The 14533-nt window shown below is 43.4% G+C and overlaps 1 protein-coding gene across 2 annotated transcripts in view; it reads left to right on the top strand.

Annotated features, from left to right (window-relative positions):
• Positions 1 to 14533, top strand: part of NPTN (neuroplastin) — a 55749-nt gene that overhangs the window by 34003 nt on the left and 7213 nt on the right. Inside the window, exons 5-7 of one of the 2 annotated variants that reach the window (XM_067753002.1) lie at positions 9750 to 9883; positions 12009 to 12282; positions 12585 to 14400. In XM_067753002.1, the coding sequence (XP_067609103.1) occupies positions 9750 to 9883; positions 12009 to 12282; positions 12585 to 12601 (425 nt within the window). In that variant the 3' untranslated portion in view covers positions 12602 to 14400. Of the gene's footprint in view, positions 1 to 9749; positions 9884 to 12008; positions 12283 to 12584; positions 14401 to 14533 lie in introns of those variants that run through there. The other variant, XM_067752994.1, reaches the window with a different exon arrangement.

The raw sequence follows: 14533 nt of genomic DNA, 5'->3' as shown, positions 1-14533 counted from the left end.
ATCCCTAGAAGGTGGAAGGATAAATTTAGGAAATGGGAATGGCATATATAGCAGGTATTCAGATTTTCCTTAAAATATTTGGAAGACTAAAAATTCAGACTCAAGAAAATCTTAGACACAAAGTTTCTATTATATGTTGTTACTAAAGGAAAGTAGTGTCTTGGTGACACTTGCCCTAACTTGTGTCCTTGTTGACATAAGGACGGCCAGTGCCTCCTCTAGTGGCCAGATTCGATTCTAAATACCTGAAGGGGTGGAGTCACAGTGGCATGGTTACAGTCCACACAGGCCAGAGAACCTAGGATTTGATTAACTCCGTGGCTTTTCTTGTAGAGATCTGGGTTTATCACTGTTTTTGAAGAGTGCCATATTTCTTCAACATGAGGATGAAAGTGTGATAAAGCGTTTTCTCTTAAGCCAGCCAAGGGCCCTGGATGAGCTGAGCTACGTGGGGAGACGTTTCACTCCTTCATATGAGATCTGAGGCCCTGCAACATTCCAGGCTAAGCTTTTGGCACAAAGTTCAAGTGCAGAGGGAATGGGATGGGTGAGGGAGGGAGAGTGTCTAGTGTCTAGTTAATCGAGGTCTCCAAGCCTAAAGGATAATTACATATAATTCGAAGTCTTGACTAACTCTAATCGTATTGATCAAGCGTTAATGATTTCTAAGCAGCACTTTCAGGAGTAGAAAGAGAGTTATTTTTCCATTGGTTTGTCTGCTCAAGAAAGTGAAGTTCCGATGGCCCCAAAGGCATCTTTCCTCACATTCTTTTTAGCAAATAAGAAGTGGTCTGGAGGCTGCAGTCAGGAGTGTCTTCCGAGGAAGATACAACAGGCACAGTATCTCACCATAGTGAAGGCATGTACTGTGCTCTTTTGCATTTGTACTGTACAATAACCCTGTGAGGTGGATTGGACAGGTGGTATTAATATCCTCATTTTAAAGAAGTAGACCTTAAGAGAATTCTGTTTTATATAATCCTAAAACATATTCTGTGACTAGCTTGGGCAGATACGTTAGTCTGTCAAGAAAATTCATATGGAATTCTAGTCTTTCTTCCTTCTCTCCCCTGACACCTGGATAGAGAACAGCTGAAAACTTAATGTCTTTTAGGTTAGAGATAGTTTGGTCTGGTAAAGACTGAACACTTGGCTTTTCTTGTGTAAGTTTAGGAGGGTTTGCCATAGGCCCAGGATCACATTCTAAGCTAGCTCCCGATTATGGTTGGGGTAGAAAACTGCCTTGAATTTACAGCGTTATATGTGTTGTTCCCACAGCATTTTCATGTAAACTCTTGTTTCCTCAGTTCCTCTAGGGTGGGGTAAGAGACAGTTATCTTTTTATAGCTATAATGATTTAAAAACTCTGCTGAGTAATAGAGAGGCAAGAGGTGGTTGTACTCAAGAACAGAGAAATTCAGGGGATTCAGGAACATAAGTGATCTCTGCCAGGAGGAGTCTCTGAGAGTCTCCATTTGTGGTTTTAACTAAATCGACATTTCAAGGCAATATAATTCAGACCATACATACATATTTCTTTAGCACTTATTCTACACTCAGCCCTTTTCTTCCCCATCTGGCTTTCCCTGCAGTTGAAAACTTCCCTGGGGTGTTGTTTGGGCTCAGCACTGTGGGGAGTGAAGGACTTAGACTAGCCAGAGACTGGGCATTATATGTCAAATGACTAAATCTTGAGTTACTTGTTATGTACAAAAGAAAAGAAGGCTGAAGGAATCAGAGGGAGGGACACATATCTGGGAACAGACCTGAGGTGGCAGTGCTTTTCCACCTTAGCCTGTAGATCCCCGTCAAGAAAGGAATTTTGAGGGTGGTCGTATATACATGTGGTAGGGAAGGCCTTGCACCTGAAGTAAGGTTGGTTTGTTTTTTCTTTCTCTTTTTTTAAAGGACAAGAATGAGGCACAGTATAAACAGGAAGATACTATTACTGTTGAGGATTACATTTCTTAGGTATTTGGCAGGTGACCTGAGCAGATGCTGGGGGAGGAAGATGGAGCAGGGCTGGCCAGGGGGAGAGGAAACAGCAATGACTAGACCTTGTGGGACCTCGGTCCTATAACCAGCCTCTCCAGGGATCTGCTTAGATAACTCTGGGGAGGCTTCTTTTTCCTTTTAGACTCCTCAGAGGTTGTGTCTTCTGGAGACTCCACACCTTACCATACAGCATTTGTGAAAGAATAGGTGTTGAATTTTCTATCCCTGTAATTATTCAACTTTTCTAGCCCTTAGTCCCTCCCTCTTCCTCTTCCTTTTCTAAAATTAAAAAATGTGCTCACAAAAACAAGTTAAAGTTTTCTATGTAATGGACAAATTTGAAAAGAAAATACCTCTCATGACTCCCAGACCCTATCCTCACCCTTCAATCATTCTGGTGACTCCAGTAAACAAGGAGTTTGAGTTTTATTGCTGTTTTTAGAAAAGGATTTTGGTGGTCAGCAAGTCCTCTGCGACAGACATGCCATTGCCGCTTGTGAAAGGTACATCCCAGCCCCAGGAAGGTTTGAGTCTGGTGTTTTATTAGGGCCATCATTATGTCTCCCTGCTCATTGGGCATTTCAATTGAATTTCAGTCTTTTGGTGGCTATGAGAGCCAAGATTGATCTTGTTTTTCTTCTCCCTACTTATTAGCTTTCTTGCTATTTGAATATTATGACTAAATGTTAGGATTTCTAGAAGTGACCTTGCCCTGCATCCCTGTTTCCTACTCTGTTGCATGGCCTTACAACTGATATATCAAAGTTCAGACTGGCTGAGGCGGACTGTATAGTGATGGTGACAGATACCATTATTAGGAGTAATAATACACCTCTCACGTTTGTACAGCACTTTCAGCATGCAGAGTGTTTTTGTGCTCATTTATTCGTTTGACGGGCAGCTAGTTTGACAGGTGGAGATGCTTAGAGGTTGTGACATAGTTTAAATTCGAGCTGATGTCAAAGCTGGTTCTGTCTCAGAATTGCCCTGACTTGAAAAGTCTCTGAAAGCATAACAGTAATATCTTGAAGCTGCTTGAACATTTTGAACATGAACCATAGCCCAAATAACCATACCTGTTCCTTCTTTTCCTCTCTTCAGGGTGCTACTCTGACCTACCTTAATAAGAATAAGAACAGCTAACGTTACTGTGTGCTTATTACTATGTGCCAGGCACATTACTTGTCCCTTTCCTCTCCTGTAGTCTTCACAACTCTGAGGTAAATGCCATTATTATCTCCACTTTCCAGGTGAGAAAATTGAGGCTCCAAGGGAATTGAATGATTTGCTCAGTGTGACATAGTCAACCAGTGGGGCCAGAGCTCTCACCCAAGCACCCTAGTACCAGAGCCCATGTTCCTAAGCACTAAGCCACACCGCTGTGTTCAGCATATAACAGTGTAAAGGTCTTGGACTGACAGAAGAAATGGGTTCTAATCCTGGCCCTGCCATTATAAACTTGCTGTGGCCCTGACCAGTCACTTTCCTTCGTTGGGCCTCAGATTCCCCAAGTGTATGATGAAGTAAGATGAGATAGATGATCTTGAAGGTTTTGTAAGGCTCTAAAGGTCTGTGGTTCCCTTATGTGAACACAGATGAGAAGTTGGGTTAGTGAAGGAAACGATTTCTAAGCTTCTTTTCCTAGTAATAGTGACTGTCAGGTTCTTAACTTTGAGACTGTCACCTCAGTGCCCCCCACACCTCCACGCGTTCATCTCCCTGTCTTATGAGACACTCCCTGTAGTCCCCTGATCTCAAACACTGATGCTAGGAAAAGTGTTAGAGCAGTGGTTCTCAAACTTGATTTAAGGTATACGAAATGTGGCCTAGGCATCAGGCTTATTAAAAGCACTCCAGATGATTATAGTGTACAGCCAAGGTTAGAATCATTCTTAGTGGAGACTTCAGTGCCTCCTACTCAGTGGTTTCACCTGCAGGAGAGGGAAAAGCCTCTTCCGCAGAAGGCAGCACAAGTCCCAGACTGCTCTAGTCTTTACAACCACTGATTAATCTATTCTGTATAATTATTGAGCCAAAAAGCCAACATCTTCCTTTTTCTAAAAAATATTTATTTATTTATTTGGTTGTGGCACGTGGGCTCCTTAGTTGTGGCAAGAGAACTCTTTGTTACAGCCAGCATGCATATGGAATCTAGTTCCCCAACCAGGGATGGAACCCAGGCCCCCTGCATTGGGAGCACAGAGTCTTAACCACTGCACCACCAGGGAAGTCCCCCAACATCTTTCTTGCTTCCATCTCAGCCAGTCTCATATTGTTTCTTGGGCTTGGCCCTTGGCTAGCAGTAAATCTTAACTCTCCCTCTGCCTTCAGCCAAGCCTCTATTTTTGCCTATAGAAAATATGAGGTGTCTCTGGGATTTGATAGGTTGCATGAAGGAAGCAAAGAGACCATCTCTACATTATCAGTGTGTTGTATGATGAGACGTTGTGCTATATCTTTAAGGATGGAGTTTCTTTGAAAATGAGTTGCAAGATTATGAATTTGCTTTGAAAAGTGAGCACTAAATAAGCAGTCCAGGTAAGAGGCCCCATACCTTGATCCTGTCTCAGCTCTGTTGTGTTAACTTTATTTAACATCATCTTCAGCTGAACATGCCTCCGTTGCCTAAGCTGGCACTTTCTACAGCCACCAGCCTGGCAGAGAAGCTGGATGCTTCTCTGTAAATGCCTGCAAGTTAGGCAGCAGAGGGTACTGAGGAACATGCCTTTGTCCTCAGCCAAAGGCCTAGATAATGACATTGGGTCAGGTGTTGGTGGGTAACTTAAGACTGTTTTGGAACCCCGGTGTTGCCATTTATTAGGATACTGGAAGGGTCCATCCATTAACTCATGGGATTAGAGTATGTAGCTAACAAGGCCAGATCATGAGTTAATTCCCAAATGGGTGTGTGATCTCTTCTAAGGATCTCTGTTACTTCTTTGCTACCCAGTCTGTGCCTCCCTGAGAAGATAAAGGGAATTAAGCAGTATTTGCTCTGTCCGACTCCTCAGACCTACTTGCAGACCAACAGGACCTAGTTAAGTAGGTCCTTATTAAGTGGCAAGCCCACATAAGGTGAGGCACCATAATCAGTATAAATAGGCCTTTAATCAGTATAATTTGTCAGTATCTGACCTGAGTAAACCTTATTAGAGCCACAAACAAAAGTCCTGTTTATATTAGCAAATAGGGAGAAAACACATAATAATCAGCATCTTTTTGATTTCTTAGAACTCATAATGCTTGTCTTAGCCTAACCTTTCCTTTCCCTAACTAATAATGCAATTTAAATGTTTATTTTTGACCCTGGGCTCCAATCTTGTGCTAGATTGATACAGAGATGTAAATTAATCCTCGTAAGACCTCTATGAAGTGTGGGTATTTTATTCCCATTTTACAAAAGTAAATATTGAAACCCAAAGGATTTTAAATGACCCACCTTAGGTTACTCAGTGAGTAATAGAGTCTCAGTAGAGCCAAATTTCTCTAACTTAAGTCTAAAACTCTTTACATTATAGTATATGAAGTAGCTGAACTCTGACAGATAGATCAGTCCCACCTTAGGTCTAGAGCGTTCTAGTACATCTACAAGCAAAGATAACATTTGGGCAGTTTGCTGTGCAGTTACCAGTAATGCATATTGTATATTTTTATTGTTTATGGACTCTGTTTTAGTTTGGTTATTTCCCCTTCTATATGGTAAAGTTCAAAAAACATGGCCTCTGGAGTCAGATAGCCCTGAATTTGGATTCTGGCTATACCAGAATTTACTAGCGGCATAATTTTAGATGTTAAATAACTTTACCAAACTTTACCAAACTTGAGTTTTCTTATTTATAAAAATTGGGTAATGTCTGCCTCATTGGGTGGTTATATTTGTTACCTGTTGCTGCACAATAAATTGCCTTAAAACAGCAAATACTTATTACCTCATAGTGTCTGTGGGTCAGGAATTGGGGAGCAGATCAGTGGGGTGGTTCTGGCTCAGGGTCTCTCCAGTTGGCTGGGGCTAGATGGCTGCCTCGGGCTGTGGCGGAAGGCCTTAATTCCTCACTACGTGGGCTTCTTCATAGGCTGTTTGAGTGTCTTCCTAGCATGGCAGCTCCCCTCTCCCAGAGCGTGTGTTCCGAGAGAGAGAGTGAGAGCGAGAGAGCGCGAGAGGGAAGGAGGGCAAGGGAAGCCATTTTGTATTTTGTGAACTATTTGCACACCTTTATTTTTACATATAGATATATTTTGTCTATATATTGATTCATGTTCTATATATGAAAAATATATAAAATACATATTTTATAAATATATAAAATGTATGCTATATTTTATTCTTTAGAATCAAGTCACTAAGTCCAGCCCACACTCAAGAGGAGGGAAATTAGGCTCTACCTCTTAAAGGGAAGAATATCAAAGAATTTGTGTACTATTTAAGAGGTGGACTCTGAGCCCTAAGGGGCCCCCCTCTCTGACCACTGCTGACATGTGCTCTGAGAGCCTAGTTACCTTTCTTGCTGTGGGTCTGCTGTGTTGCTCAGCTGGTGGGGCAGGAACAGGCTTTCTGATTGAGCGGCAACCATAAAGGACAGAGAGAAGTAAAAAACTTCATTGACCCAGAGGCTAAAGTGATGGTTGTTATAATCATTCCTTATCAGGTTAGAGTGATGTGACTTGGGTTAATCTTCTGTCTTCCTGGTACACTAGTGATACTTCCACCAGTTCAAGGGTGAATAATCAGGGCATTATTCTTTTGAGGACATCATTCCCAAGCTTCACTCAGTATTCTTTGCTGAGTTGAGGAGAAAGCAGCAGTAGATGTAATAACCATTGAAAACTCTTAACAGGCTTCACTATGTAAACATAGCCAATAAATTGCGGAGTGGGGATGCACACTAAGTTCCTGTATAGTCTCTGCACACAGTAGCCTTTAAGGCGCCTTCCTATCTGTAAATAGAAGCCTCTATAGAATCTGGAAGTAGATGAATGAAAGGAGGACTTGGTGTTCTCCTGAGCACCAAGGCAGGAGTGAAGGCCATCCCCACCTGTCTCCCCAGGTCTTGGCCTTCAAGAATAGTAGCTTTTTAGAGACTGTGGAGCCATAAACCAACTCAGCTTTTAGCCTTCTAGGTGGTTCTTATGTGTAATCTTAGGGATGAGTCTCCAAGGCAAAAGCTGATGTTAGTGAATTCACAATACATTGGAATTAGTCAAATAACTGGGCCAGAGTAAATAGAGTGAGTATTCTCTGTGGGGCAAAGGAGAATGAAAGTGGAAAAATACATCACTTGTAAGCTGATTTCTGAAAGTTACGTCTCTACCATTTCCCTGAGCACCAGACTTGATATTCAGCTGCCTACTTAACAACTTCACTTGGATGTTAAATAAGTCTTAACATGTCCTAAACTTTGAACTCCTGGTTTTTTACTACCATGATTGCTCCATCCCTAAACAAAACAAAAACAAGCAAACGAAAAAAAATGCTAATTCTTCTCAGTCTTCCTCATCTCAGTAACTGTCAACTCCATTCTTGCAGTTACTCAGGCCAGAAACCTTGGGATCATCTTTGACTTCTTTTTCTCTCACTTTCCACATTCAGTTCATTAACAAATATATTAACTTAACCTATAAAATATATCCAGAATCTCCTCACTTCTACTGCTACTGCCTTCATCCATACCACCCTCTCCCCCTTGCCTGGATTGCTTCCACTATCGTCTCTACAATTTTTGTCCACATAGTAGCCAGAGGGAGCCTGTTAAAGCATACAGATAATTTCATACCTGCACTTAGTATTCACCAGTGGCTTCCCAGCTGACCTAGAGTAAATGCCAAAGTAATTTCATTGTCCTACAAAGTCCTATCCAATCTGGGCTCCATTCTCTGATTTGGTCTCCTACCATCGTCCCCCTGTGTTTCAGCCAGACTCCTCCATGCTGTCCTTGTACATAACAAGCACGCTTCTGCCTCAGAGCTTTTGCCTTTCCCTCTACCTGGAGTGTTCTTCCCGCAGATATATGTAGCCTACGCCCTTACTTTCTTCATGACTGTGCTAAAATTCACCTCATCAGAATGGCCTTCCCCTACCACTCTGATGTATTTGGCATGTAACGAGTGCTCAACAGATGTTTGTCCAATGAATGAAACACAACTAGAGGCAAAATGTAGCTCTTCTGCTTGTTGTATCTCCCTACTCCCCCATGATGGTGTTTAAGTATGGCTGTGGAGTGTGTTCCTTCCTTGGAGTGCTTAAGATGGGCCTTAATATTTACTGATTGAAGGAAGCTCTGAGGAAGGTGACCAGGTTGAACAGTGACTGACTGGCTGTGGGAGAAATTTGGTGTGATGGGAATTTGAGCCAGCCTGACTCATTCCCTTCTGTAGTGAGGAACTGTGCCTGGAAAAACAGATATTTCCTTTATAATGTCCTATCTAGAAAACACCTCATGCTGAGTAGTACTGCAGGCCTTAGTTTGGCAGGTTGTGGAAATGGCTTGGGGCCTTGCTCATTCTTTTCCTATCCAGGTGCCTCAGGAGGTGGTCTGGGAAGCACAGTCTGGGAGTAGCAGGATGTTGGATTATTTTTAAGCCAAGAAAAGCCAAGCCAGTCAGAAGGGAAACATGGGGTCAGCCCATGATATAATACAATTGTACAGGCTTTTACAGTCTCAAAATGAATATTTTGACATCTATCTATGCAAGACACTGGATATAGGCAGCGGCTAGAAATAACTCCATTTGATAATGGAGTATAGAGTTCAAGCACAGAATAATTAAATAACCAGCAAAACTGGAATTTGGACCAGGCCTATTGATTCTCCTTCCCATCTTCGCCAGCAAAGTGATGTCTGGCCTACTTTGAGTTTTATTGCTTTTGGAGTTTTATTGCTTTTGGATTAGTATAACTGATGCGGTAAGGTGGAAAATACAGTTAAGATCAAAGAAGGCCAAATTCAAAGAATTAGCCCCTATCTCAGGCTAATTGGATCCTTGAAACTTATCTAATATTTAAACCACAGGTGCTGTTTATTTCTTTCTAAGTTATCCCTAAAAGCAGAGAAAATCAGCAGCTTCTGGCATGTCTAGAAATTCCCCTAAGATTGGGTTCATTGAGATGACTGCAAATCAGGTGTATAAATCAGATTCTTAAGCTGTTAATAAAATCTCTTGGGACGCTGGTTGAATTTCCTGTTCATTTCTTTCTTCCCTTGTGAAGACCAGTTTGCTTCATTCCCTCTTTTCTGGGAGAGGCTTGGCCATTGATACTCATCACCTAGCTTCTCCAAGCATTCATTGTTTTTATATACCTTGCAGTAGGACTTGATTTTAGGTGTTTGATCTCAGGGATCTCTCATTTCCTTAAGGGAATATATGGCATTTGATACAATACATAATTATTGCTAACGTAGGTGTATTAAGAAAAAACCATGACTGGCAGAGAAGGTAATAGCTTCTGTTTGCATTTTCTTTAAAGGTTGGCTTAATTTATGCAGTTGCACCTGTGCTCTCTTCCAGTAGGTTGGAGAACCACCTGTATTATTAGTAGAACTTCGCATATAGTAATCCTGGTGTCTGCTTTGGTGGGTGGGAGGTTAGGGCAAGGGAGTGGTTCCATTGCTGTGTTCTGACCTGAAATGCATGTTATCAAAGCTGAATATGAGAGTGGGTCAAAGGAGAAGCAGGGCTCTGAGCCAATAGTTGGGGCCTTTTGTATCCTGTTCAGCTTATGCTCCCATGGTAACTGTATTCAACACTCTTTCTCACAGCTGCTCCTGACATCACTGGCCATAAACGGAGTGAGAACAAGAATGAAGGACAGGATGCCATGATGTACTGCAAGTCAGTTGGCTACCCCCACCCAGAGTGGATCTGGCGCAAGAAGGAGAACGGTATGCCTATGGTGAGTACGAGGCAGCCCTGGTTCTCTATACGTGGGTCTCTGTGGTTGCTGGAGTTTCTCCTGGGGAGTTCTAGACATCTGGACTAGTTTCTGCAACCTACCATACTGGCTGCCGTGGCTGGGGTCACCCTTTCTAGAGTCTTGGTGGTTACATCATGAATCTGGAGGTCATTGGCAGTTTCTGACCAGCATGGAACCCCTGTACGTGATTTGTTAAAGCTGTCTGTCTGGTAAAGGATTTGGCTGTTTACCTTCAAGATAAGACACCAAGAAGAGCTAACCCCAATCTTAAAATTTTACTGTTATTCTAGTACATTTATCCCAAAGAAAATATTGCTCATAAAGTGGTCTTAATGTACTTTTCTTGTTTTTTTGGGAAGGCAAGGCAGTGAGAGCAATTAATAGTATATTCCTGGAACACATGAAATAGTGATTAGGAATTGAGACAATCTAAGGAGGCCCATGGGCAGCCTTAGACATTGGAAATCTGACAGTATCTGCTCCAGAAAAGGTCAAAGAAAACATCTTTTCCAATCTGTGGGATGATTCTTGATGGTATGGGAGAGTCAAACCTTTCGACTCTCACTTTCTGATTAATGCTTGACCGGTCTCCTATTCTATCAGAGGGGCTGTCATACATTCTTCCCCAGGCTTTGTATGCCTAGCAGTCTACTTTTCAGGCATCCTCTTTGACTGCCAGTCTTCAGAATCAGAAGGGACCCTAGAGATCATTTAATCCAGCTTCTTTGGGAAGGTTATACATATTAACCAAGGTAAATTAGTGGCAAGACCATGGAAGTTTCTTGCATATGATGGTATTTTTAAAATACCCTTTGAAGGCTTGTGGACCAAAGGTCACACTCACTAATCACCTCAGGTCATAAGTGAAAAACATGGAATTAGTGAGTGAGTAGAGCAGGAGTTAGAGAAGTTGGCAGCTTTTCAAGTCCTAGGGTTGAAGCTTCACAGAATAACTAATTTTGAAGGCTGTGAGTTTCCCATTCCAGTCATACCCACACTCAAACACAGACATGATTTATGCTATAGCTAGACATCATTCTGGGGATTATCTTTGCCTTTCCTCTCTACTATTTCTGATTACCCTTTAGTTGCTGCATAAGAACTGACACATGAGTCAGATTTTTCCTCTGCTAGTAGCCCATGAGATCAGTGCTGCAAACCTGTCCCAGCTCCACCCAAACCCCTGGTCATACTCTCACCTCTGCCTTCCCACACGTGCCTGGAGCACTCCTGTCTTGCTTGAGCAGCTCTCCTCCCCCACAGCCTAGTTCAAATGTTAGCTTTTCTCCAACTTTCCCTGACTCTTTCCAGCAGTGTCCACTCCCTCGGTGCAATGTGGCTCTATACGTACCCTCTGTTGGGGCTTCTTACACGTCCCTTTAACCCTTTGGGGGTCTGGTTCCCTCTTGAGGTCAATCTCCATGTTCGTTTTTGTGTCATGCTTTTCCATTTCTATCTCACCTTCCCCTTAGGTAGGATATAAAACATGTAACATGCTAATGTAAATATCTGTTGACTGACTGAATAAACTTTCCTTTAACCCTGTAATTCTGAAAGGAAGTGGAAGTTACGAATTTCCCCCACTCTGACCAGGAGCAAGTTCTTAACATTGTTTCTAGAGGAAGTTTAGGGAGACTTTGCAGAATTCACCAAGCGTGAAGTAGATATGCTGACTCTGAAGGCATCAGATAGGCCTGATGTTACGAGATACATGCCTGACCATGGAGCTCACACCCCTTCTCCATCCTCTGCCTGGTTACGGTTTCTTACCTGGTGTTTGGAGCAGCATCTTCTAAATTGAGTTGGTCTTTTCTGGGTCTACAGGGTAGGACCTCCCTTCACTTCATACAAGTTGGAGAAGTCCAGAGGACCAACAGCAGGGAAGACTTTTACCCTGGCTCTGCTAGAAGATTGTTGACTGGTTGTTGAGATTGAAGGGCAGTCAGTGATCAAGTACTCAAAGTCCCTTGGACAAAGATGGTACTAGACACTGCTCCCTGATCCCGTCCAGTGTCTTGCTAAGGATGTTAGTGTTGCCCTGTATTGGGCACTAATTCACCTACTCTGATCTTTGTGTGTTATCACTTTATCTGCTTCTGAGCAGGAGATTGTCAATACCTCTGGCCGCTTCATCATCATCAATAGGGAGAATTACACTGAGCTGAGCATCACAAACCTGCAGATCACAGAAGATCCTGGCGAGTATGAATGTAATGCTACCAACTCCATTGGCTCTGCCTCCGTTGTCACCATCCTCAGGGTACGGAGCCACCTGGCCCCACTCTGGCCCTTCCTGGGAATTCTGGCGGAAATCATCATCCTTGTGGTGATCATTGTTGTGTATGAAAAGAGGAAGAGGCCAGATGAAGTTCCTGACGGTAAGAACATCCCTACAAAATAGCTGTGCTGTTGGGGCTGGTTTCCAAGCCGTGGGGTGGTTTCCAAGCACCCAAAGAGGACTATAAGAATGTTGGGATTCAGTCCCAAAAGGAGAGAAGGAAAAAGTCTTATACTGGTTCCTCACCCCCTACCCCTAAGATTAGCCACCTTGAGCTATAATTATTAGCTCTGTTCTCCATGTGGGTGTTCTCCAACCCCAGTCCCATCTGCCCTTCAGGCCCCTTGTGGGGAATGGGCAGTTGTCAGTCTCTTTGTTCAGCTCTGTCCTCCTTCAATACAGATCATCAGGCAGATTGAGCTTGAGGAGAATCCAAGTCAAGCCTAGAAGCCACCCCAAGATCGCAGGCCACCTGGCCTTTCAGGCAGATTTAAGGTATCTAATTGGTTGTCACATGGTTGCCTGGTATAGCCCCTGTAGGTAACTGCCCTAGTCCAGTCAGACTCTTATTGGGAAAAGCCATTGGAACAAGCCACTTTTTGGTTCCCTTGGTTGGTCCCTTCAGAAGGTTTTCAAGGTTTGTGGTGAAGCAGGCCCCTGCCATTTGGCTTTTTTGTCTGTCTCACAGACAAGAATGGTGGAGAGCATCTGATGCATTACCATCCCCAGTTTAAGACAGATAGCTAAGTAGTAACACCTGGAGTCCCTGCCTGACGTGGCACCCTCAAGCTGGCCCAGCGTCCCAGAAGGGAGTGGATAATAGCAGCAGAACCAAAGCCAATTGTTAGGCATTGGAAAGAATAAGAATCTTAGATGGTTAGACATGCTTAGAGTCAGAAAAGGTCCTGGAAGTTATGTTTTTTGTTACGGATGTTCTATTTCTAACCCTGTGATTATAATGTGGGGGGGACTACTGATGGAGACTTGCACCAGTAGTACTTCAGATTCCTCACTAGCTCCCCAGCCCCATCCTCTTACCCTATAATAGCATCAGCGAAAACAAATTAATTGGCCAGCCAACTATCACCACCACTTGCCTGTCACTGATTGGACTGGAAGGGTATGCACGTAAACTCAGTGCCTTGGGTGATGGGGAGGATGCCAACTCTAGTCTGACTGTTCTGGGCCTGTGCTTGTGCACTGTGGTGCTGTACCCTGCCCCAGAGAGCTGTCTGTGTCCCTGTGGCTGGCCAGGACCCAGTGCCAGCCATGTGTGTCAGCAGAGAATGCTAAGGGAGGTCTGGTGCTCCCTCAGGAAGAGCGCAGCCCTGAAGGCATGCCAGTGGCTCAAGAGTCTCTGGAAGGACATGTTTGAGAGCAGCAGCCACCTCGCCTTCTTTTCCTTTCTTCTCAGCAGCTCCTAAGTCTCTCTGCCTGCACTAGGTAGAGCGAGTATTATAGTGAGGCTGGTGAAAAGGTTATTTGGTGACACTAGCGATGTATGTGGGGAGACTTGGTGGACTTCCATCCAAATGTACATTCACCAGTGAACTAGATGGAGGAATGGGATGGACGTCAGCTGGAAGCAGATGGGCCTTTGTAAATACGTGGGCTTGTGCCCTGCAACATAAGAGTGTCCTGGGATTTTTACTTTCTTTCTCCTGGGTCCACAGAACTGCTATTCTATGAAGCAAAAGTGCTTTCTTAGGATTTTCATATATGCATAATGCTTTTCTAAATTTCTCTTTCTTGTTGCAAATTAGGACTTCCAAGGCTGAGTACCTGTGTCTAGATCTGAGAGTAGAGGGGGAGAGTTGCCTGTCAGTGTGTTTTCAGCGTTGGCTTATTAGGAGCAGTCATGCCTCACTCCTGAAAAGGGCTGAATGCTTTTGCTTTGCTAAATATCGCCTTTCTCAGCTTTCCCTTTGGAAAAATTGAGATGCAAAAAGTCAGTAGGAAAAGGTAAAAATGGGCTTCAAAACCTGACTCTTTACTTTAAGACAAGGCTGGCTGCCCCTCTCTTGGCAGAGTGACACATTGGCTTAGCTTGTCCCTGTTGGAGGTTCCTGTTGTCTTTGCAGGAAGCCGTTTCACTTACCAGGTTGCTATCCCAGCATATGTGGAAGAGAGCGTCAGGTTAGATTTGAGGAATGGTTAGTATTGGTTCTATCTGACAAGTGCAGGCACCTGCCCAGGGAAAGCAGCTTTTTTTTTTTTTAAGAGCTCCATGGCTGTTGAACACAAATGGGGACGAGTTATACAAGACACCTGTGGCCAGCAAATCTGAACAGCTTCCTGGAGGGAAAATACTCTTTTAAGATAAATTATTATAGGCAGTGAATGAATCCTAT

The sequence above is a fragment of the Pseudorca crassidens genome, chromosome 1 (genome assembly GCF_039906515.1).
Source record: "Pseudorca crassidens isolate mPseCra1 chromosome 1, mPseCra1.hap1, whole genome shotgun sequence".
NCBI lineage: Eukaryota > Metazoa > Chordata > Mammalia > Artiodactyla > Delphinidae > Pseudorca > Pseudorca crassidens.
Note: the sequence above shows the minus strand (reverse complement) of the source record. Positions and strands in the feature narration are given on the sequence as shown.